This window comes from Palaemon carinicauda, chromosome 26, assembly GCF_036898095.1.
Source record: "Palaemon carinicauda isolate YSFRI2023 chromosome 26, ASM3689809v2, whole genome shotgun sequence".
Classification (NCBI taxonomy): Eukaryota; Metazoa; Arthropoda; class Malacostraca; order Decapoda; family Palaemonidae; genus Palaemon; species Palaemon carinicauda.
In genome coordinates, this window is record NC_090750.1 from 83,769,447 (window position 1) to 83,795,271 (window position 25,825).

General features: G+C 38.4%; 2 protein-coding genes across 3 annotated transcripts in view; one reads left to right on the forward strand and one right to left on the reverse strand.

Moving 5' to 3' along the window:
• The first annotated feature begins 6,071 nt into the window (after nt 1-6,071).
• LOC137620039 (ionotropic receptor 21a-like) lies at nt 6,072-11,135 on the forward strand. Its single transcript, XM_068350317.1, has 3 exons — nt 6,072-6,248; nt 7,092-7,232; nt 7,466-11,135. Exons 1-3 carry the CDS (start codon nt 6,072-6,074, stop codon nt 9,146-9,148), a joined length of 2,001 nt encoding a protein of 666 aa, XP_068206418.1. The 3' UTR covers nt 9,149-11,135.
• An 8,291-nt stretch (nt 11,136-19,426) lies between these two features.
• Nucleotides 19,427-25,825, reverse strand: part of LOC137619640 (malonyl-CoA decarboxylase, mitochondrial-like) — a 44,488-nt gene continuing 38,089 nt past the window's right edge. For both annotated transcript variants that reach the window (XM_068349842.1, XM_068349841.1), the window contains exon 11: nt 19,427-20,063. In XM_068349842.1, coding sequence (XP_068205943.1) covers nt 19,853-20,063 — 211 coding nt within the window. In that variant the 3' untranslated portion in view covers nt 19,427-19,852. The remainder of the gene's footprint in view (nt 20,064-25,825) is intronic.

The window sequence follows — 25,825 nt, forward strand, 5'->3', positions numbered from 1 at the left end:
AAGTGGCACTGAACAATTACAGTGCAGTAACCCCTTGGGTGATGAAGAATTGTTTGGTAATCTGTGTTGTCAGGTGTATGAGGATAGAGGAGAATATGTAAAGAATATGCCAGACTATTCAGTGTGTATGTAGGCAAAGGGAAAAGGAACCGTAACTAGAGAGGAGGATCCAATGTAGTACTGTCTGGCCAGTCAAAAGACCCCATAACTCTCTAGCGGTAGTATCTCAACGGGTGGCTGGTGCCCTGGCCAACCTACTACCTTAATGCTTTTAAGTCCAAAATTAGATAAACACTGGGCCGATGAAGAGAGTGTTTGTAATTATAATGCTAATATTGATCATTTAGCCTAACCTTGTGTATTATATTCTTTTATTGTCAAAATGTATGTAAAAGTTTTGCATTATTATGTCAAATCTTTATCAGTTCATGCCTAACCATTGTGTTTGTGTTTGGTTACAAATGCTATAATTTCTTATATACATATAAACATATGATGGACAAACTCTATTGTAATGCTCTTGGATGATCGTTTTGCCTCCTTGCAATTAAATGCGCAAGTTTAATTATTTTTTCGATTTTTCATATATAAGCTGAAGACCCCTTCGGATTAAACCAGCTTTCAGATATTATTATTATTATTTATAATCAATGTTTATTCATCACATAGGCCTGTATGTCCGCACAATTTAATACACGAATTAAAATAAATATAAATATACACTTTATTATATATAGGCATGAACACCTTGGCGAAAGAGAGACCTAGGTAAGTAGCCTTTGTCAATATAGCCAATATGGGCGCTTTTAATTTTTGTTTTGTAAATCTGAGATGCCCCTTTTGATGTTTAAAAATTGAGATGCCCCCTCCCCCACACTCACTACACACTGAACTGACGATGATACTTTTGAAGTCACCCATGCGATCGGATATAGCATGTTTACACAGGAATAATAATACTTTTAGGGCCTAGCCGAGACTGACCTGATATGAAATAATCAGAACAGATACGTGCCCAGGGTAGTGAGGATTCACGTAGATCAGCCCGTGATCTTCTGGTCAACCACAAGTCACGTCTGCACTTGGATAATTCTTCTGTATCTTTGTCCTGATTCTGAATAACTGCCGGTATGCGGTAAAAACTCTTGTCATCTCTTCGTCCTCGATTCCTACAGCCAACAATAGCGCAAAAACTGGGCATTGTGTGAATGTGAATGTGATGAAATGGCTAAATATTCAACAGCTCAACCATAGCTATTCATTGAACGCGTCTTTGTATGCCCTCCAAGATGGCGGACCGGAAGTTTGATGACGTGTATTGAAAGGACTCTATACGCGCACCACTTGCTTTTTGATAAGAAAAATATATTAGAATTATGATGGATGGATGCTCATCAGTGAAAGATTTTTTTTTTTCAGGTGATAAGAAAAACTCAGTCCCTTAGCGTTAAAACCACGGACGATATAAAGAAATCATAAATTTGAACCTTTCTGGTATAAAAAAAATTTCTTTTGTAATGATAACTTTCGCTATCAGTAATTTCCGATTACGATATTAAAAACAAATATATATATTCAGAAAAGCCAAAGAAAACCGATTTTCTATTATTAGTTTTTTCGAAGACGATAGATATTCCATTTTCTATTTTCAGCCATCGTTCTTAATCCACCTATACCGACTGGCTTAAATCTTTATAACGATGTGTAATTGAGTGCGGGTACGAAGGTCTAAGTTTAGACCTAAGCACGTATAGGCCTAACACTGATTATCACCGTGCGTATATAAGTGGATGTGATTCCCATTAATCTCTCGGTAAGGAAACTCTAAACACAATTACATTGGCCAGATGAAAAATGATTACATATAATACTTTGGCCTTTTTATAACTTTCTCTTATTAGTTTCATTTATATCAATTATTAGCATATAAGCTTTCCTCTACAAAAAAAATAATAATAAATAAAATAAAATACTTTCTCTTTATTTTTACATTCCAATTGATATATTTTCTTGAGTTTCTTTTTTGAAAATCTAAAGAGTCGGGTATATTATCAAGGGGAACCTTTGCAGATAAATGAAAAAATATATCCAATTAAACCCGAATAATAATAATAATAATAATAGAAGTAGGAGCAGTTCTTAGTGCCGTCACAGATAAAGAATTCATGATAAATGATATCTCTGTCATGATATCACAAGTAAAGCAATGAACGTGCAAGCACGTATACATAATAAAAGCAGCATTTTATTTTTAGTAATGTCTCTATGTTTTTCCATTTTCTCCAAATCGTTTAATCAACGATAGGTTTATGATTCAACCAGAATAATAATATTATTTCAATAAGTCGTTTATTGAAATATTATTATTCACGTAGAATCATAAACCTATCGTTGATTAAACGATCTGGAGAAAATTGAAAAAACAGAGACGTATTACTAAAAATAAAATGCTGCTTTTATTATGTTTTATTATATTTTATTTTTGGGATTCGCACTTTTTCCGTCCTTCCGCGTATTCTATGAACTCAATATCACTCTCGGAGGGAACTGGTGATAGCTTTAATATCTTATCTTGTTTTTGAGATTGGTTATCACCTAAAACATTGAGAGAGAGAGAGAGAGAGAGAGAGAGAGAGAGAGAGAGAGAGAGAGAGAGAGAGAGAGAGAGAGAGAGTGAGTAGTTTGTGCATTCACGATTAAAATATTCATTACTATTAAAACAATGATATTAACTAAATTACATGAATAAACGAACTAATGATAATGAAAAAAATCACCAGTGACCAACGAAGGAAAATTTTTAATGCCGTTATCAGCCAAATAAAATAAGATATACTTCGCCAGTAAACGCAAACCTAATTAGAAACATTACTCTTGAACTGATTAATCATGAAATCTCATCAACGAAGAGTAATGAATCTCATTTAAATGTCACCACCAATGAATACTCAGTACATGGCAATCAGTACAGGAACTGATATTTAATTGATAGCGCGCTGCAGCTGTAGCCTACATGCTAAATTCATTTTGTCAGATACTGTATGTAAAAATTGTTAAAGCTATCTTCGTCAATGTCATATTGTATTAAGAAGAATTAAATAAAAAAAATTATATTTCATTAAATGGCAAGCGGATAGTTTTCGATTTTTTTTTATTTTTTTTTTTTTTTTTTAGAAATATTAAAAAAAATGCAAGTCTTGAAGTTGAAGATGAAGAAACTTCATAATTGATTACGGAAATTCTACAAAGGGGGAAAGAATAAGTAACAGTATCGTTAAATGAGTTGAGCAATCTTTTCCATTTATATCGAGTCCCGCTCAAACCCTTTAGTTCCTTTGGTCGCTGCAACCTCACCATCCTTGTGAACTAAGGATGTGGGGTTTGGGGGAAACTATAGGTCTATCTGCTGAGTACTCAGCAGTCATTGTCTGCCCCTCCTTGGCCCTAGCTTGGGTGCATAGGGGGCTTTGGCATGATCATATGTATATATATGGTCAGTCACTAGGGCATTGTCCTGCCAGATAAGGCAATGTCACTGTCCATTGCCTCTGCCATTCATGAGTGGCATTTAAACCTTAAATGACTCGAGTTATTTACGATAATTATGAAGGAAAATAAAAAAAAATATAATTTTTTGTCTGCTACATTCGAGTAGCAATCATCAATAACCCCCCCCCCCTCTCTCTCTCTCTCTCTCTCTCTCTCTAATGAGGAAAATAAAGGTTCTGAAAGAGTGCTGATGATTAATTAATGAAATTTTAGCCATATCATCGAGCACCGGGACAAGGGAGGCCTTTCAGTGCCACCAATGATGGTTAATGTTTGAATTACATTATTAAAAAGAAACTGTAAAACGGACTACTTGGGCCGATAGTATCTTGCTTTTCCAACTAGGGTTATAGCTTAGCTTGTAATAATAATAACATAACGATAATGATACTACTACTACTACTACTATTACTACTACTACTACTACTACTACTAATAATAATAATAATAACAACAGAAACGTTAAAAACTGGAAATAGCCTTGGTTGAATACGGTGGAGAAGGATTGAACTGGATTGGTAACAGGAAATTAGCTGACCTAAAGTATGCTGATGACGCTGTCCTTATTAGCAAAATCCCGCAAGACTTGCACAGCTTGCTTGCCAGAATGCATGAAATGTCACATGAGGTTGGGCTCGAGTTAAATAGAAGAAAGACAGAGATTATGAGAACGGAATATGCAATGGAAGATGAAATATCATTGGAAAGAGAAAGGATTAGTGAGGTAAAATCATTTAAATATTTAGGAACTATGATCTCTAATAAGGGATCATTTGAATTCGAGTTTAATGAGAATAAAAAAATCAAACAATGGTTAGGTTAATTAAAATTTGGAAATCAAATTACTTGAAATTACATACAAAAATCCGGCTATATATATATATATATATATATATATATATATATATATATATATATATATATATATATATATATATATATATATATATATATATATATATATAATAAATATATATATATATATATGTATATATAAGTTTAGTGATATCGGTGTTACTGTATGGACATGAGTCGTGGTATGACAATGAAACAACATCTAACAGATTTTGTAGATCTGAGAACAAAGCCCTCAGAACAATATTGGGAGTTGAATGGCATGGCAGAATTAGAAATAAAACTGTAAGAGACATTACTCGAGTGCCATATGTGGATGAGATCACAGTTAGGGGTAGATGGAGATGGTTTGGGCATTCTCTTCGCACTCCCCAAGAGAGATTAGTTCATCAAACTTTCAAATGGGCTTCACAAGGTACTAGAAGAGTTGGAAGACCCAAGCCTACTTGGCTGAGAACTATGAAGCATGAATAGGGAGATGATGAATGGAGAAGTATTGATTTAACAGCTCAAGATAGAGACGACTGGCGAAATCATAACTAAGGACTTTTGCGTCAATAGGTGTAGGAGGAAATAGTGATGATGATGATGCTGAATACGGTACTGTATTTGCACCAGGTCTAAATACCTTGATTTGCACATACATTACAAGGTACTTCAATATTGTAATGTTTAGTTGCAAAATAGTATTGTGAAGTGTTCTGGTAATATATTTGTCAGAAAATAAGACTTTATACAAGGAGTGAAAACCATCCTGTAATATTGTCCAAACAATATATATACGACTGTGAAATATATTTAATATATTTACGTTGTTCGTGTTTATTGTAAATAATCAAGACTTGGTTTTAGGTTTTTTGAGTGGAGTTATGATATCAATTACTTTCGGTAGTGGTTTCTTGTATAATTTTTGACTGTATGAAATATGTTTTCATTACAATTTAAGCGAGTATTTTACAGCATAGAAATTTTGCGAAAAGGACAGGTTAGGGTCAAAAGGAAATATAACTGTGTATGTGTAGATAGTAAATAAAGGTAAAGGGTAAATGTGTCTGGTTTCAGATCCAGTTTCATCAGAATAGATGCTCACCAGAACGTCACCAGGGGAAGTCCAACCCCGCTCTGTGGTGCCCATCCACAGCAGTATCCTAATCAGTAAACAACTTAAACTCACAGTCCCAGGCTGGGATCAATCTGCTGCCATGCAAATGCTAGGCGAATGCGTTACCACTGTACTAGTCAGTAAAGAATAAGTAAAAGTGTGTTTTAATCTGATCCATAATAACCCCAAAGACCACGACAAAGTTCCACCTGTTCAACTACCAGATTAAAAAGTCAGAAAGGGTTATTCAGATATTCTTTACAGTCAAGGTTTCTCTACTTACAAAATGTATGTCATTAGATTAATTCATTACTGTGACTTTTAAAGATATCCTCCACAATGTTCTTAACTTTTATGAGCTTGGAAAGCAATTCAGAACCTTAATGATACAGAGAGAATTGTACGATCTAGAATTAGGACCTAGATTAAAGAATCACACAGAGAACATTTTAAATAACCTTTCTCGTTAATTTAAAACTATTTCCATTTGTATCTAATTTCGGTTTATTTGAAGATTCAACAATAGAAAGAACTTACCTCACAGCATCACAAGTCTCCATCGACGATGGGGGTTCATCATCGCTTCTGTGCAAAGCTAGTTCTAATTTTAATGTTGAAACATTACTTTGCTAAAGTGCATAGTGCTTTTAGCAATCCACGTGCAGATGCAGACACAACGCCTTCCCTGTGGTCTTTGAAACAAAATACAAAAGATGATTATTTGGGATTTGGGCAGCAAGAGGTACAAACAATATTATTCAAGTTAAATGTGACTATTAGGAATCCGATAAAAGTATTACATTTTTTAAAGGAAAAAGCCATATCTTTGCTAATTATGATGAAACAAAAATACCCAACAGAAATTGTTGAGGAATAATAAAAAGATATAAAAATTAAAAATAATTTTTAACGAATTTTTTCTAGGATGACTTTAGTATGTTGCTGTGATGTTTTATTAGAAATTATTTTTCTTTTTTCAAATAAGATATCTTACCATGCAAGTGAGTTTTAGATTTTGTAAATTTTGCATCTACATTTTTGAAGTTTTGAATGCAAGTGTATAGAAAAAAAAAAAAAGACGACAGATTCCATAAAGCATAAATTATGTCTCAGTGATAGCGAAGATTTTCAAGAAAGAGAACTCCTGATATTTTACCAGAAAATCTCATGGAGGGAGATTCTCCTCTTTTCTCTCCCTCATGACAGGCAAGACTCTCCCTGATGGTAAAACGAGACATAATTTATCGACATTTTCGTTTCTTACTTTGAATTCTTGATTTGTAATTATTCCTGATGTTATGGGTTATAATTCACTAAATTTGTTCACTAAATTCCATTACAGATCTTTATAAAAATGTGTATGTGTATTTATTGAGGCTTGGAACATATAGAGTGAATTTCCTTTATTTCTTATAAGAAAAATTGTTTTACTTAACGAGCATTTTTGTTTGCAAACTCACTCCCCAAACGAATCAGACTCCTAAACGGAGGTACTACTGTCTATAGTCTTCTAGTTGTTACATATATATCCTAAAATATACATTGATGCTACATATGGAATATTGATAGTCTTCGTCTTTGATAGGACTGGCTAGACAAAAATGGCCCACTAACTTGGATCATCAATACTTATGCCAGAGGTTGCTACTTGACAATCTTTTATGAAGAGCAATCAACTGAAGCTGCACATAAGCTCAGAGAAACACTATTTCTCAGACCTATCAGGGTAAGCATATAATTATTCGAATCATAAGTTCTGTAACTAGTGGTTTGGGTAGGAAAAATCAACAGCTGTCGCAAGTACAGTAGCCTACTTAGAGCCATACCAAAGAACTGTACAGTATAGAGTATTTAAGGCAATAGTTTGTATGCAATGTATAATCTATTTTTCAAAATTGACATATTTATGACCTCCATGTTAAATGAATTAACTCTTACCTGTACTGTTTCTGTTTACAGATGTATCTACTTACTAAAAAAACACTGTCTACTCCGTCTACATGGTCGAGGTCTGTATGTGATACGTACATATTCCTTATCAACAGTGGGGAAGATCTCATGCAACACGCATCAGTAAATCACATTCGAGCAGTTCCATACAAGGAAGGATATTATCCACCAGCATTGTGGAATTATAAAGCCTATTATATAATTTTTCTAAATGAGGTTGATAATGCCTTGGAAACTGCTATAAACATAGTAACACTTTACAATTTCAAAAAGACTGAAAATCTCTTGCTACTATATCCAAACAATCAGTATCTTACAGCTTTCACACATTCTCTATATCTTGATAGCACAGGACTGACGCTGCTTGATTCCTGGTCACGCGGGAAGCTTCAAAGTGATAAAAATTTATTTCCAAAAAAATTGGACAACTTAAAAGGGGCAGTACTTACAGTGGCTACATTTGAACATCCACCAAGTGTTCTTTACGACTATGATGAAAATAACCAACTTCGTGACCGAATTGGTGTTGATATGCAAATAATACATGGTCTTGCCCAAGCAAAAAATTTTTCGGTAATTTTCAAAGAGGTCAGCTCTGTCGAAAAATGGGGATTTAAACATCCCAATGGATCTTGGGATGGCTTGATGCGAGAAGTCATTCAAGAAACGGCCGACATAAGCGTCTGTAATGTCTTCAACGAACATTTCCGATGGAATGATGTTGACTTTTCATATCCTTATAATTTCATGCCGGGTTGCTTTGTTGCACCTTCCCCTAAACCTTTGTTAAACTGGCAGTCACCAATTTTACCTTTTACTGGGGACACTTGGTTATCAATTGGAGTTTCACTGATAGTTGGTGGGATTCTCCTTGCACTTGTATCAGCATTAAGTATAAAAAAAGAATCACGAGAATTTAGAAGCTTAGCTTACAATTACCTTTATATCCTCAGTTCGTTAACAATGCGATCTGTTAACATTGTCCCTTCTTACATTCCAACACGTGTCTATGTAGGGTTTGTGTGGTTATTCTGCCTCATAATCTCCACAGGTTACTCAGCTAATCTAGTAGCTTTCCTTTCAGTTACTAAAACTGCGAGTCCAATTGATACTTTGAGTCAGCTAGCAAGTAGTGGGCTACGATTTGGAGCACATTCATTTTGGAAAACACAGTTTTCTGGTTCTAGTGATCCTTCAGTTAACTACATTTTTGAAAACTTAGAGACTGATTTAGATATTCATACACTATTTGAAGAAGTTGATAAAGGAAAATTTGCCTTAGTGGAAAACAAACAATATCTTGAAGTTCACAGAGATGCCAGGTTTACATATGGTGACAAATCATCTATCAGAATTGTAGGCGAGTGTCTCATCCCTTACAGCATTAGTTTAATTCTAACAAAAAATTCACCTCTTACTCCTCATCTGGCAACAGATCTCCTACATTTATTTGAGTCTGGAATGATGAATAAGTGGCAAAAGGATGTAGTTATCCTCTACCGAAAGCAGTTTGAGGAAAAACGCCAATTAAAAGTTTCAAATGAAATCTCTGGTACTAAAGCTCTAAGTCTTGATCAGCTTCAAGGAGTATTTTACATAACGGGCATTGGCTATATCTTGAGTACGATAATATTGCTCTTTGAAATAATTTTCAAACCAAACCAAAACCTGGTGTCACTGCCTGAGAACTAAGAAACTTTAAATGCATGTATATGGTTGTATGCTATAGTCTAGAATAAGCAACAAGGACATAATTAAGGGTTACCCATCTAAACATCAAGAAGATTCCTTTCTACACAAGCAGTTTTATACATTGATGTTCAAATTAAAAAAAAAATATTCAACTGCAGTGCTTAGAAATTCAACACAATAGCAGGAAAAAACTGGTCTTTAAATACAAATCAGGAAATTTTAACTTAATAATAAAGAATGAAAATATACTGCACCATAATTTCCCAAGTCATTTTCTGGATACTTGAAAGCAATAGTGTACCCCCAAATTACTTTTTTCTAAATATACACTACATCAATTTAGAACATGGGATCAATGGATCTATGTCAGTCCCTTCAGATTGCTTTCCTTTTTCAAGACCTCTAGCAATGCACAAAATACTGGTTTCTTTATCAGTAACAACAATTCCACAAATCAAAAAGTCACTCTAAGGTGTCTAAGTAAAAGGTACATAACAGATTTACACTGAAGAAATTTTGATTAGTATATTGTATAAAACTATCATGTACGTGTGATGTCTTTGGCAGTTAGTTTTGAGATAAAACTAAAGAAAAATTGTGTTAAGAGTCTTGGCCACTATTGCCTTCTTAAACAAATGGAATAGCTTTGTTAATTGTAGTCATCATACACTAATATTCAGGGCAATCATGATTATTGAAGGTGTACCACTTTCATTTCCGGTATAACTCTTCTATGGGCATAAATATTTTCATCAAAACTTTATTTCTGGTTAAACTTATCTTTACTATCTAATACTAAAACTATCACGTCTGTACTTTTTCAACCAATTCCTGAGTTTTACATCACCCAGTCTACTTTGTTGCAATCAATTTTTATCACTCCTAATCTAGCACATCTTACCCATCTACTTTTTGTCTCTATACATATCATAATATTCAGATTTCATTCCTTAATCAACTAGACTACCCTAAATTTCTTCTCCTCTGTGCAACATACATACATATTCAAAACCTAGACACATTTCCATTTTTCTTAAACAAGAGCTACAATACCCATTTCCCTGATCTTTGATGGCTTTCATAATACACAGAGTGATGAGAATACTATTATGATAATAAAATAAAGCTAAATTTTGGATTTATCTGTTAACAGACTGCAAAAACAAAAGCCAAATGAAGGAAAACTACCCACATCAATAGGAGGAACGACAAGAAAACCACTCGCCATGGAAAGAATTTTACAAAGTACTTGTGATGAAAAAATTGATAACCTAGTTAAAATTAAATCAAATATATTAACTATCAATAAGTGTCATCACTTAGTGATAGTTAATAGTGAAAGGAAATCAGTACAGTACTTGATGCATAAATACGTTAAACTGCAGTAAAACTACACCGAGAATTGAGAATTTTTTTAACTATGGTGACGACAATAGTGAAAGAAAATCAGTGCTTGATGCATAAATATGTTAAACTGCCGTAACTACATCAAGAATTGCGACATTGTGGATCCCTTGGGAGGAAAGGTGTCACCCACTTACCATTTTAGGCAATTGTCATATGAAAAAGGATTTTTTTGTATTCATATGAACAACATTAAATGCTCACACAAATTTAAAAACTCATAAATTTCTTTAGTGAAGACTGTACTGTATTTAGATTCCAGATAAAATCCCATTGCAATCTTCTTTTTTAGTTTTTCCATGCACTACTTCAAAGTCTACAGTATAACCCGTCATAAAACTATTGAGAACTGAGACACTGGTTCCCTTAGCAAGAAAGTTGTCACCCTTTTACCATTTTAGGGAGTAAAGAACTTTTTTCTACTAATATGAGCAACATTAAATGTATTCATACAAATTGAAAAAATCATAAATTTCTTGAGAAAATACTGTAGTGTATTTAAATTCCAGACAGAATACCATTGCAATAATCCCTTTTAACTCTTTCCCAAGCAATGTTCCAGAGTCTATTCGACGCATTAATAATTTTCAAAGGGTTTAAAATTCAAAACAATTTAGTAATCTAACACATTTGAACAACAAAACTTGAGGTTTTTAATGCTTTAAAAATATAAAAAGGCTGGAATTAATCTGACCAATTTGTTTTTAAAAAAATATAACATGCTGTTTCTCTAGAATTCTGAATATAGCAGTATGCATGAAACAAAAATAAGTTGCAAATTGTGAAATCTCTTTCTTCCAAATGACTTGGTTTTAAAACTGGAGTTGTCTTAGCTTACTCAATAAAGCATTATTTATCAAATTTCTAATTCGTTTCTCAATACTGTACTACTAAACCTTTTCACATTAAAGCATTCTCTATATTAAAATTACCTTGAAACTTACAGTGCAATTAGTAAAAGTAAAAATAAACATACTTTGACTATTGTACTGAAAGATGCAAACATTTGCTGCTTCAAGACAAGACTCTGTCAAGAGTCTCCATCCATAATTTTCCAAAGGCTGGATATATCATTAAGAGAGTTAAGAGTAAGACTAGAACTTGAAAGTTGAGACCTAGGGGTGAGTCAAAATGAGGCTCCACAGCATCCTTAATACAATCTTCACCTACAACTACCTACAGGAGTATACTCACAAATTCTTGGATAGCTTTAACATTAGTCCTGTGGTGGTTGCTTAAAAGGTTGTGTGGCCAGCCTTGCTCTCTCACAGGACAAGAAGCATCTCATTTAAGATAGTGGTTTTGACATAAGCCTACAATGAAAGGTAGAATGACTGGCATTATACTCTTCTTTCTTCCCCTTCTCTTGGTGAAGCAGAGGTAACTGCTGTGAGTTGGATTGGACATCAGATTCAGGTAAGCTTTGTAACTGAGAAACATGTTATTTTGATAATAAAATAAATTTTTGAATATACTTACCCGGTGATTATATAGCTGCAACTCTGTTGCCCGACAGACAACTCTACGGCAAAAACTCGCCAGCGATCGCTACACAGGTTGCGGGTGTGCCCAACAGCGCCATCTGTCGTCCAGATACCCAGTACTCAATGTAAACAAAGACTCAATTTTCTCCTCGTCCCACTGCGTCTCTATTGGGGAGGAAGGGAGGGTCCTTTAATTTATAATCACCGGGTAAGTATATTCAAAAATTTATTTTATTATCAAAATAACATTTTTCAATATTTGACTTAGCCGGTGATTATATAGCTGATTCACACCCAGGGGGGTGGGTAGAGACCAGCAATATATGTTTACACTTTTATGAGCTAAGAGTTTTTATTTCATTTTAGAAGTTATCAAAATAACAAAAACAAAATAAATAGGTACCTGGTAAGGAAGTAGACTTGAACAATTACTCTGCCTTTTAAGTACGTCTTCCTTACGGAGCCTCGCGATCCTCTTAGGATGCTGATCGACCCCTAGGATCTGAAGTATCAAGGGTTGCAACCCATACAACAGGACCTCATCAAAACCCCTAATCTAGGCGCTCTCAAGAAATGACTTTGACCACCCGCCAAATCAACCAGGATGCAAAAGGCTTCTTAGCCTTCCGGACAACCCATAAAAAAACAACATTTCAAGAGACAGATTAAAAGGATAAGGAATTAGGGAATTGTAGTGGTTGAGCCCTCACCCACTACTGCACTCGCTGCTACGAATGGTCCCAGTGTGTAGCAGTTCTTGTAAAGAGACTGGACATCTTTCAAGTAAAATGACGCGAACACTGACTTGCTTCTCCAATAGGTTGCGTCCATTATACTTTGCAGAGATATATTTTGCTTAAAGGCCACGGAAGTTGTTACAGCTCTAACTTCGTGCGTCTTCACCTTAAGCAAAGTTCGGTCTTCCTCACTCAGATGTGAATGAGCTTCTCGTATTAACAATCTGATAAAGTCTGACCAAGCATTCTTTGACATAGGCAAGGATGGTTTCTTAACTGAAAAGCATAAAGCTTCAGATTGGCCTTGTAAAGGTTTAGTACGCTTTAAATAGAACTTAAGAGCTCTAACAGGGCATAAGACTCTTTCTAGTTCATTGCCTACGATCTCCGATAAGCTGGGGATATCGAAAGATTTAGGCCAAGGCCGAGAAGGCAGTTCATTTTTGGCTAGAAAACCAAGTTGTAGCGAACAAGTGGCTTTTTCTGACGAAAATCCGATGTTCTTGCTGAAGGCATGAATCTCACTGACTCTTTTAGCCGAGGCTAAGCATACCAGGAAAAGAGTCTTAAGAGTGAGATCTTTCAGGGAGGCTGATTGTAACGGCTCCAACCTGTCTGACATGAAGAATCTTAGTACCACGTCTAAATTCCATCCAGGGGTAGCCAAACGACGCTCCTTGGTGGTCTCAAAAGACTTAAGGAGGTCTTGCAGATCTTTATGTTTGGAAAGATCTAAGCCTCTATGCCGGAAGACCGATGCCAACATGCTTCTGTAGCCCTTGATAGTGGGAGCTGAAAGGGATCGTCCTTTTCTCAGGTATAAGAGAAAAACAGCTATTTGAGCTACAGAGGTACTGGTCGAGGATACAGAAACTGACTTGCACCAGTCTCGGAAGACTTCCCACTTCGATTGGTAGACTCTAATGGAAGACGCTCTCCTTGCTCTAGCAATCGCACTGGCTGCTTCCTTCGAAAAGCCTCTAGCTCTCGAGAGTCTTTCGATAGTCTGAAGGCAGTCAGACGAAGAGCGTGGAGGCTTTGGAGTACCTTCTTTACGTGTGGCTGACGTAGAAGGTCTACCCTTAGAGGAAGACTACTGGGAACGTCTACTAACCATCGAAGTATCTCGGTGAACCATTCTCTCGCGGGCCAGAGGGAAGCAACTAACGTCAACCTTGTCCCTTCGTGAGAGGCGAACTTCTGCAGTACCTTGTCGACAATCTTGAACGGTGGGAATGCGTAGAGATCCAGATGTAACCAATCTAGGAGGAAAGCATCTATATGTATTGCTGCTGGGTCCGGGACTGGAGAGCAATAGATTGGAAGCCTCTTGGTCAGCGAGGTTGCAAAGAGATCTATGGATGGTTTTACCCCAAGTGGCCCAAAGTCTCTTGCACACATCCTTGTGGAGGGTCCATTCGGTTGGAATTACTTGCCCTTTCCGACTGAGACAATCTGCTATGACGTTCAAGTCGCCTTGGATGAACCTCGTTACTAGGGAGATGTCTTGACCTTTTGACCAGATGAGCAGGTCCCTTGCGATCTCGTACAACGTCAGTGAGTGGGTACCTCCTTGTTTGGAGATGTACGCCAAGGCCGTGGTGATGTCCGAGTTAACTTCCACCACTTTGCCTCGAAGGAGAGACTTGAAGCTTTTCAAGGCCAGATGTACTGCCAACAGCTCCTTGCAGTTGATATGCATGCTCCTCTGACTCGAGTTCCACAGTCCTGAGCATTCCCGACCGTCTAGTGTCGCGCACCAGCCCACGTCCGATGCGTCCGAGAAGAGAACGTGGTTGGGAGTCTGAACAGCCAGGGGAAGACCCTCTCTTAGGTTGATATTGTCCTTCCACCAAGTCAGACAAGACTTTATCTTTTCGGAAACCGGGATCGAGACCGCTTCTAGCGTCTTGTCCTTTTTCCAGTGAAAAGCTAGATGGTATTGAAGAGGACGGAGGTGTAGTCTTCCTAGTGACACAAATTGTTCCACGGATGACAGCGTCCCTACCAGACTCATCCACAGCCTGACTGAGCAGCGTTCCTTCTTCAGCATCTTCTGGATGGATAGCAGGGCTTGATCTATTCTGGGGGCTGATCGTCTTGTTGTTCAGCAACGTCCTCATCAGAGGGTTCCTCATCCGAAAACTGATGAGGAAACGGCAACGGAGTGGGCAACGTCTGGCTCGCTGAGTCCGGTCGCACTGGTGGATGCGTGACGGAGCCGGACGCAACATCATGGAACTGCTGCACAGTCTGTGAACTGTCAACAACCATGGGTGCGCGAGGAAGCACAGCGTCAACCCGAGACTGTCTAGACCGTCTGGATTGTGCAGTCAACACCCTACCGGGTTGCTGAGGTTGACGCACTGCGTCAAAACAAGTCACCTCTGCTGGTTGTTGAACGTCCTGAACGTCAACAACCACCTCCGAGCGTCGCTTAACGTCAACGTGCAGCTGGCAACCCACACTGGGTCGCATCGGTGGAGGAACCACCTCAACTGGCAGACGCGAGTAGGTTACCTCAGCGTCAACAGGGCGCACAACCGACCGGTTGGAGGGTTGTTGGCCAGAAGGTTCGGTAGCAACCTTCTCCGCATTAAAGTCCTCTATCAAGGACGCAAGCTTGGACTGCATGTCTTGCAGCAAAGCCCATTAGGGTCTACGGGAGCAGGTGCGGCAACAGACGGGGTTAGCGACTGAGGAGGTACCGCTTACCATCCCTGAAAGCCTTGTTATGCATGACATAATTGTACAGCAAAACTTCAAAGGCTCGAAAACAGCTGTGAAGTTGACCTGTAAAAAACTTGGAGCGTCTCCTGGCCAGGCGCCAGGGAGAGTCTACGAGAATTGAGAAGTCTATTTGGGCAGAGGCATGAACTCCCAAGCCGAGAACTTCTCTCGTGTCATATCAGACTCTCGCTCTATAAACCAGTTTAAAAGAAGGGAAAGCAAAGGCTGTATTCCCCAAACTCCTCCTGGTGAAAAACCAGTCGCCTAGCCAACATAAAGCTCTCTAGGAGAGCGAGAGAGCACTAGCTTAAAAACAACGGCTTCGAAGTAGCTAGGCCTAGTGTAAGCTCTGACGTTTAGGCGAACGAGGAGCAGCAGTTACAAAAAGATCCGGACAAAGATCCTTAAAAAAAATCATCATGATTTAATTAAAGTCCATAGGGGGCTAAGCAGCTTTAGGCTCCTCTCCATCTGACAGAGTCCTCAAGGGAATATCAGTAGGAGGGGGAACAGCAACTTCCTCATCTACAGGAACCTTGTCCGATAAAAGCTGAGTCTCAAGCAAGGGAGAGACCTACCGTGGTGGCAATGCTTTACAAGCAGAGTCCACACTCACTGGTGCATGAGTAGCGGACCAGAACGCAACGTCATGTAACTGCTTGACAGTCTGTGAACTGTCAACAACTGAACTGTCAACCACAACAGGTGCGTGAGGACGCACAGCGTCCACTCGAGACTGCTTTGACTGCCTAGACTGAGCAGTCAAAACAACTCTAGAATGCGGAGGTTGACGCACAACGTCAAAACAAGTCAACTCCGATTGTTAGTGAACGTCTTGAACGTCAACAGGAGCATCAGCAAGTGGCCTAACGTCCAAATGCGGCTGAAAAAACCACACGAGACCGCATCGAGTGTGGTTCTCAACAACCTGACTGACGTGACTAAGCTACGCCAACGTCAACAGTAAGCACAAAGGAACGTTAGGTTGGCTGAAAGCCAGGATATCGATGAGATAAACGGCTAGACTCAACGGACTAATCGGCAGAATAGTCTTCCATAAGGGAGGCAAGCATATACTGCATGTTTTGCCATACAACACATTAAGGATCAACGGAAATGGTTGTGGTAAGAGACGAGGGTAACGTCTTGTGACCGCAACACTTTGCCAACAAAAAAAAAAGACTCTCGGAGTCTGTGTTACGCTTTTGTTAGGCGGCGAGCAGTTATCCGATGACTGCATAGGGTCAGAACTGTCCTAATGGTTGTAACCAGGACGCTGGACCTGTCCTGAAAGGACTGACTTTCGCTTAAGGGCTTCGAAACCTTGTGACAGGTTTCTTATGCGAAAAGCCTTCGGATGACGAGGAGAAACAACGTCTCTCTTGTCTTATGGTAGGGGAGATCTTGGTAAGATACACCCGATACCATAGAGGGAAAACGTCTGTTCGTTGATCAAGGCCTCTCGAACCCATAAGTCGTTTGACATTACTTCTCCCCTGGGCTTGGGAGCATGCAAGAGGTCCCGGACTAGGTGAACGACAGGCACGAACAGACGAACCCTCGGACGCAACACTGTAACACTTTGCGCATATCACTTTATCACTTCGATTTTCTGTTTTGCACTTATTTCACTGAAATCGAAACTTTTACTGATTTCTACCTGAAACACGCAATTCTACCCTTCATCAAAAGGTAGTAATTGCGAAATCAGTCGTATAATGCAAGCTCATTAATACCAGCAAAAAACAGAAAACATATTTTAAGATAAAAAAATCAGTGGCTGGGAAAGAGACTAAACACTAGTTCTTATAACTACGTTTTCAATCTCTCACCGCACATAGCCTGGGGACGAGAATAAAAAACTAAAAACGTTTTATCCTTCCTCCCCGTACAGCGACTAGGGACGAGAGTAACTCGAGAACAACGTTACCCGCTTGAACGGAACGTTTTCTCTCCTCTCTCTCCCTCCGTCTCTATCTCTCTCTCTCTTTCTCTCTTGATTTCGCACCTAAGAGCCCAATTATATTTCGTCAAAAAAAACATGTTATTTGACTAAAGGAAAAAACTGAAAGGTTTTTCAAATAAAAAGTTCCTTTAAAATAGAATTTAAAACATTTAAGCTAAGAAAGAATGAACAAAACGTCAGAATCGATTTACTCTTACTGCAAAGTGAAACCGTGATACACTCTCTCTCTATCGTAACGATAGAGCGCATGTTGAACGTCCTGAACGTCAACAATTGCGTAGCATAAAAAAACTAAACGTTAGTTCATCTTTGAAAACAGTACGAAGACTATCAAAGAAATTCTTTCATAAAATATTACATTTAAAAAGTTTTAAATCCTTAGCTCTTTAAAAGCAAATTACGATATAAAGGGCTCAACGTTGATTAACTTCGGTTTCCAAGTTAGGACCGCCTACTCTCAGGAAAAGTCGCATATAAACAAAACATTAAAATTTATTTTTATATGTTTATAATAACTGGAAAGTTAATCGAAGAGGCCTAATAAAGGCGGAGAGATATAAAATATATAGAGGAAAATCTATAACGTGATAAGATAATACTAAAAGCCTAAACACACTTCCGTCTAAGGGAAGGGTCGGCCATTTAAAAGTGAAAGAAAGTCCATACTCTCTTTGTCACCATAATTAAATCTATCCAAAGCGAGTTCAAGATTTAAGATGAAGATAAAACACCTGCATAGCGAAAGCTCAAAACTAGAATAAAGTACTTCACCAATTAGTTGTGAAAAAACTCCAGTTTAGCAACAGCGAGTAAGTACGTCTTGTCGATAGCTCGACAGAGAGAAAATTGAGTCTTTGTTTACATTGAGTACTGGGTATCTGGACGACAGATGGCGCTGTTGGGCACACCCGCAACCTGTGTAGCGATCGCTGGCGAGTTTTTACCGTAGAGTTGTCTGTCGGGCAACAGAGTTGCAGCTATATAATCACCGGCTAAGTTAAATATTGAAAATTTTCTTTTCAGACAGGATTTGTTAAGAAGTATCTCCCACATCCTCCCAAATGAGGGAAGTACGGATAGAATGTACTCAAACCCATCCCTTATAATAGCTATAGATACACTTGGACAACATATCCTACATAAAGTGAAGATATAGTTTCTCCTGTGACCAAATACCATTTATTCCTGTTAAAGGCCTAACCTAATGCTTACAACATCCTATTAGCAGGTTGGTGGAGTCATCAACTTTGCTCCTGTAAAGAATCAGGTGCTCTGAAAATTCCCAGGAAAGTTGATCCAGCCAGAACTTTTGGTTCATAATGGATTTCTTATTAAAGGACAATAGTTAGTATTCATGTAGGAACATATTTAAAAATGTTCCAGCTAATTTGTTCTTTTGCTAACAATCACCTATTCCCGGGACTAAAGGTCAAGTGATAGTCTTGCTGACTGGCAAGTGGGCATAGCTTCCCCAGCTAATCGTCGATAGTTATAACCACCTCGTAAAATTCTAATGGCTGTTCCAGCTTTGCTGAAGTTATATACTCCTATTAAAAGACCCTGTTTTGTATAGTTGCGAAAAACAAATAAATTTAAAACTTTTGATATTTGGAGTGTTACTGTACATATCTTTCAATATTACACACCAGATTGAAAATTATTAAATCCTAGATTGTAAATAAAAAAAAAATCTAACATTTACTTAATTCCTCAGTAAATATCTAGTGGTTCTTTAATTTGTATTTTCAAAGTTATAATTGTAAAATTCCTGCTCCAAGCAAAATTACTCGAAATTTTATTTTTCAAAGATATTTTACATCATTAGCAGGTATTAAAAGATCAAAATCATGACTAAGCATGAGTATAGCTAACATGCCACTTTTATTGCATAAATGACAGGAGCATCAAACTTTCTACTGTGCAAAACTTAAAATACTGTACATAAAACTAGGACATATGTAATTCCCAACGTTTATTGTCATAATTACTTAAAAGTAATCGTTCTCATAATTAGCAGCCAACTCTAATACGTACTGTAATTATCTGGCAATATTTAAATTTTTGTACAATACTGCACAACATTACAGTAACAGCTTGCACGCACATCAATTTAATAACCATTAGCACACATTTCAATTCAACAATTTTATATGTGTATTATTCCATCCACAACCTTTCAATAATTATCTACAGCCATGATTTGACTAGCTACAGGTCAGGTATTCTGTACATGGGTATTTGAGACATCACAGTTTGATATAGTGCCTTGGACTGCCCATAAAGCCCTATACATATAACATTAGCAACAATTACAATGTTGCATAACAAAAACTACAGCCACTTATATACATATCTCAGTGCCACCTTAAGACTTAACCCAATATCACATTTTTGATTCTGGCGTGATTGTAATCACTGGAGGAGGACTAACAGGTGGGGGACTATTAATTGGAGGAGACAGGCATGGGGAATCTGAATTTGGACTTATGATTCCCGCTGAATCTTTTGCAAGAGCTGCAACTTCATCAGAACAAATGATCTTCGTAGACTCCAGGTAAGTGCGGGTGTTGTTCTCACAATCTTCTAAGAAGTACCTGTAATGTACATGAGGTTAAGAGATCCTCTTATGAAATAGGATGCACTATTATAAATGACACAAATGAAAATATTAGTTCTTGGAGTTAAATCATCATAATCATCAAATGAAAAAACCATGAGTACCGGTAAATTACTGTAGTGTATTACTACTGATCAATACAAGAAGCCTCAAAGTATGTTGGAATCCCTAGTCATTATCATTATTGAACTTTACCATCTGTGGTGAAGTTTATTGTATTCCTCTGTATCATCATCATAATTATACTTTGTTCTAGCAAATACAAACCCTCATCCTTAACATAGGATAGAATATCAGCTAATATGGAGAACACGGCATCTAAACTCTTATAACTAGGTGTAAACAGGTGGCTCAGTGAGCACTGACTTTGAATTCAGCTGTCAGTGAGAACAGATGTTCTTTCCAGTGGCCGGAGTTTCATGGCTTTTTAAATACTTATCTATTTCTTTTCAGCGTTTTGTGATTGCTACTGCAGGGATGTCTACAGTTAAGCTAACCTGGCTTTTAAAAGTCTATTTCTGTAAGTTTTGGACTTAATAAATTGGAAGAGGAATAATCTTCAACATCTTATTACAGGGCCTTGAGACGACAGACTTCCCAATTGTACAACCACCTTACAATTTTGGAAGAGGACGATTTCGGGAGGAACAACCTCTCATTCCCAAATGGAGACTGTATCCTTTGGTTTGAAGCATGCATTCGTGAGCGATGTGTCCCCAAGCACGCACTGTTTGGACTTATTGTTTACCGGAATTGGTAATTTTCTGACTAGATTGTAAACCCTCCATGCCATACCTTGTCTGTCCTCAGCGAGCTCCTGATACGCTTAATATTAGCGAGAATGGAACTCACTCACACTCAAGTGCTCGACAAGTAAGAAAAATTCACATAATCTCATGGATTTACATGCACTTTCCTTAGCGCATCTCCGAAACAAGGGAAAACACATGGATACCTCCCACGCCCGAAGCGTGCTTTTCACAACGATCCCCAAGCACTCCTATGGATTAACTCGCATGTCTCCACTAGACAACCCCTTCTCTCATGTTCACAACAGCTCTATACTCAGAAGCTTCCGATATACTGCTCACCAGTGCCAGACCCAGAAGCAGCGTTTCACGACGCCTCCCAACACCCTTTGAATGGCCTCAACGTCTACGTTGTTCCGCAGTTCTGCCTGATAAAGAGTGTCTTAAACCGAGTCTGATACATTCTCAATCTCAATATGACTAGTAGTCCTGAAATGGTCCAAAGTAGAATGGTACCCTGACCCTCTAATTCTGAAAGAGACAGAGAATTGTTTCCTCTTCCTGACCTGTTGTGCCACCCACATGCCCAGATATTCCACAGCTCAGGGAAATTTTTATGGCTTCACACAGGAAAGTTAAATAGCATCTCCTCTCAGAGAAAGGCTGTTCGTGTGAAGTTACGAGAGAGATGGCAGGATACCCCCAGAAATCTTCAACTTCAGTGTACCAAGTCAAGTGAGCCATCTTCAGTGGTTGGTGTCATAGAAGAGGTTTTTCTCCTCTCGGAGCCTCTAGTCCATTAATAGTAAAAATTTTACTCTACCTCCAAAGAGAAAAGTGCTGCTCAGGATCAGTGGTAAAAGGCTATTGCTTCATCTTGAGCTATGTTTTTAAGCTGAAAGCTATGCTCATATGGTGTTTTGAGCAGTCCTATCTTCCGATATAGGCGAGACCACCGCCCTGGGACGTTACTAAGGTCTTGCGGTCCTCTAAGGGGGCTCTTTATGAACCGTTCAGGCTCACTTCAGACAGGAACCTACCCTCAGAAACTGTTTTCTCCCTCCCCTTAGCCTCCTCCAAAAAGGTTAGTGAACTTCAGGGTCTCTCCCTTAGCGTCACTCAAACTGAGTGCTGGAAACAGGTCTCATTCTCATTCGCCCAAGTCTGTAGCTAAAACCGAGAAGCCATCAGTTCCCTATTAAAGGTTTTCTTTGCTTTAGGTTCTGTGTCCTGTGTCCTGTGAGGGCGCGGAGGCAATACAGTCCCTTAAACGTACAAAAACAACTCAACCTCACCTGTAGCATGGGGCGAGTTGAGAAATAGGTGACTAAATACGATCTCCTCTTGGCTGACGGAAGTTATTGATGTACCCATTTGCCATCCTCATCATTTGCTTCAAGTAGAGCTCAGGTTAGAGCTAATTACAGAGGGGCAAACACAACAATGGCATTCCGTAACAATCTGCCTGTGACATACATACTCCAGGCAGGAGGCTGGCAATGGCAGACAGCATTTACTGCCTATTACCTACCTATGAGAATCAATTCACAGGCCCCTAGACAACTTTTCTCTAGGACCTGTAGTAGCTACACAGCTTGTGGTATAGCTGCCTTAGCTCTTCTCACATTACCATTAGCATTGGATTGCACATGGAGGTTACATTTTCGACTGGGATGAAAGTGAAGGACTGGCCCTTTCCTTTCCTTCGTAATTCTTGGGGCACAGCATCGGAAACCCTGTCAGCTGGAATCGATTTGCTTTTTTATTCTATAATATACAGTAAAAGTGTCATAGCACAACATCCTTACAAGGGGAAGTCTAATGTAACCAGGCAATTTCATGGACATGAATATGTCACATTGGTACAACACAGATTTTCTGCTTCGCATCCTTTGGACCATGGACCAGCTGGTATTGCTAAACCACTGTTGCACGAGGTGTAAGGAACCTTAACTCTGCACAACTTATAAAGATCTGAGTTTTTGGTAGCCTGGGATAAGCAACCAGCCAGTTGAAATAGAGATTTCCTCCCACCTAAGGATGAGTCTGAAACAAATGACAAATTTGGATAATTTGTATTTTTCTCAACTGTACAAACCTGAGTGCTTTACTCATACTTTCCCTTTATTACCTACCTCCTAGAAAGTCCGAGCTACAATCAGAGTGAGTGCACAGTGAGTAAGTAGGGGGGGGGTTAGGACTTCCCAGCTCCCAACTAGTAAGTTTACAACTTGTTATTAAACTTTAACTGCTGAGTTCTTCAGCTTCGCTAATATTCTATCCTATGTAAAGGACTCAGGTTTGTATAGTTCGGAAAAATAAAAATTCTCTCCAAATTTGTTATATTTTCACTTATTCATCAGATCTTCGTGAAATTTAGCAGGACGATACCCTTTACTTAACAGATTATTTAGCCCTAAAATATTTCACCTTTCTTATACTCAGAGTGATTAACATTCAAGATATCCACAATATTCTTTGGCATAGTCTAGGTTATCAAATAACATGAACAATCAGACAGCTATATAGATATCATTAAAATATCTAGATATCAAATACAAAAAGCCTAATAAGTCAAAAACTTGCAAAGCAACCTTCCTCATACTAGAATGCCCATGTATGAAATATAATAAATTTAAGTATATTTTTTCCTTTCTATTCGAATCCAAGTACAGTACTTCAAAATAATGAGGACTCCACTGCAAGCTGGAACAGTTATTGAATTGTTAACAAGGCAGCTCCACCCACCTTTCACAGACAAGCCCCCTTTTAACCTTACGTTGAGGTGAAAATCACAAATTTTTCAAAGTACTGAACCTGTAATTTGCATTTTTCTTAACTATACAAACCTGATTCCTTTAATGGAGTACAATTTCTAAAAAACTGGAACAGTAATTAAAACTTAACAAGGTAGATATAACTAATTACAGTCGCCCCAATCTATATGGGTGAAATAGGCCACGCTCACCTGATGTCATGGCACTCTTCCACCACTCACACAAGTTTCCACTCAGCGCAAGCAATACTCATGTTGTTCAACAATAATTCCAGAATATTTTAGCTTGTAACTTCTTTCTTCACTCTTTTAATTATAATTCCTACAATTATCTGTCACAAAAACAACACTGGTATCTGTAACTAAAATTAAAACTATTGCAAATAAACATTTATTTTCTAGATGCAGTCATACGGAAGCAAAACAAACGTCAGTGATAAGGAGCATACACACACAGACAACTTGGGTGTTTTATTAAAATCCAAATCCTTACCCTGTGTGTGTATGGCATGCCATGACGTCATAAGGTGGGCGTGGATTTCACCCGGATAGACCACGGCGACCATAGTGATGGTGAAGTGCACCCACCTGTCAGTCAAACTAGCACTTTTGACCATTAGGCCTGGGACCTGTAGAGTGGGTGAGAGGGATTGGTTCTTACAGAAATACAAACCACTGTCCTTTAAAAGAACACATTATTAGGAGGGAGAAAGTCTGATTAAACTTTCAACAGAATTATCAGAGCACCTGGTCCTCTAGAGGAGCAGAAGGGATGACTCCACAAATCTCCTAAAAGCCATGGCCGAGGGTCGCACATGCTTGTGCGCTCCTATAAGCTTCTCGCTCACAAGTGGACCCTCATGGGCTTGAGGTTTGCAGTCTCTAAGGTGATGCACTGCCACTGGATGACTCGTTTGGTGATGGTGCTCTTTAACCTTGTATGCCTTTGGGATATTTGTAAGATGATCTTGGTTTAAAAGCCTAACCAGTGCACTCAGCTGGGCTACAGTACTGAAAACTGCTTACATCACTCCCAGAGCAATAGGCAGAGAACTCAGAGACAAAGTCTCTGTCACAAAAGTCAATGCTCAAGGGCAGCGAAGAGGGCGATGGTCCTCCAGGGCGCTTCTCATCCAAAACATGGAGACCTTCAGCTGGAGCAAGCTTAACAGCTAGGATTTCCAAAACTTGAGATGGGTTCATCTTCAAGGGGAGATCTCCCTGTTTTTCTAGGGGAAGCAGGAAGATCTACCACCTTGGGAGTTTGCTCTTCAATCCCCGGGTTGTCGGTCTTCTTTGTTTTGTTCTCAAAAGATCTAAACGAAGAGCCGAAGCGACAAGTTTCAGTAATCAAAAGTCAAGATCTCTCCGACTTTTCCGGCCTTGAAGACTAACCTGAGGGAAAATGATCATGCCTGAATCTCTTCTTCCTCCTTTGGATGTGTGAGACATGCTAATATTATGCCTGTCTCTTCTTAAGGTTGTGCACTTTCATCAGTAAATGATAAGAGTCCAAAACCTGCACGCTTGGAGGCATAGCACTCTCAAGCACTCGGAATACTTTAGTATGTCCTCTTTCGAGAAGGAAAATTTGTTCTTCTTGATATCGTTTTCTTCTACTCTCATAGGGTATACTGCCATAAGACACTACAGTACCGGGGAGCAAGCGCATGTTCTGAAGAGGGTAAGCAGGTGTACCTGCTTGCATGTTGAGAGACGATGCTCACCAGCACAAGGATCCTGTGAGAAGTGCGCTTCTTGAGATTGAAGAGTGCTCTCATCCAAGAAGTTTATTCCCCTTTCAAGGAATTAGGTTGGCATTGATATCAGGAAAAAGTGTCCCAGAATTAAAGTTAAGTTTGTCCTTTACTAAGTTTATTCACACTTAAACTGAAATGAGATATTAGTGAAAAAACTTCAGGCTAGTTGATGAAGAGAGTCGAGAACATGTTTGTGCAGCTTGATGACCAGAATCAGAATGAAGGATCAGCACACTATCAGACCCCTTACCACCAGTGGATACTGGTCAGTTGCCAGAACGTCGATAATTCCTCATTGGTTATTTCTAGCTTTCAGCAGAATCTTACGCTACTAAAAGGAAAATATTTGTATTTGCATAGGAACAAATAGTCATTTTGTACTAATCTAGAATAATGTACTTAAGCGTCATTTGCAATGGCAAGGGCAACTCAAATAATTTCAACTATGCAAAAA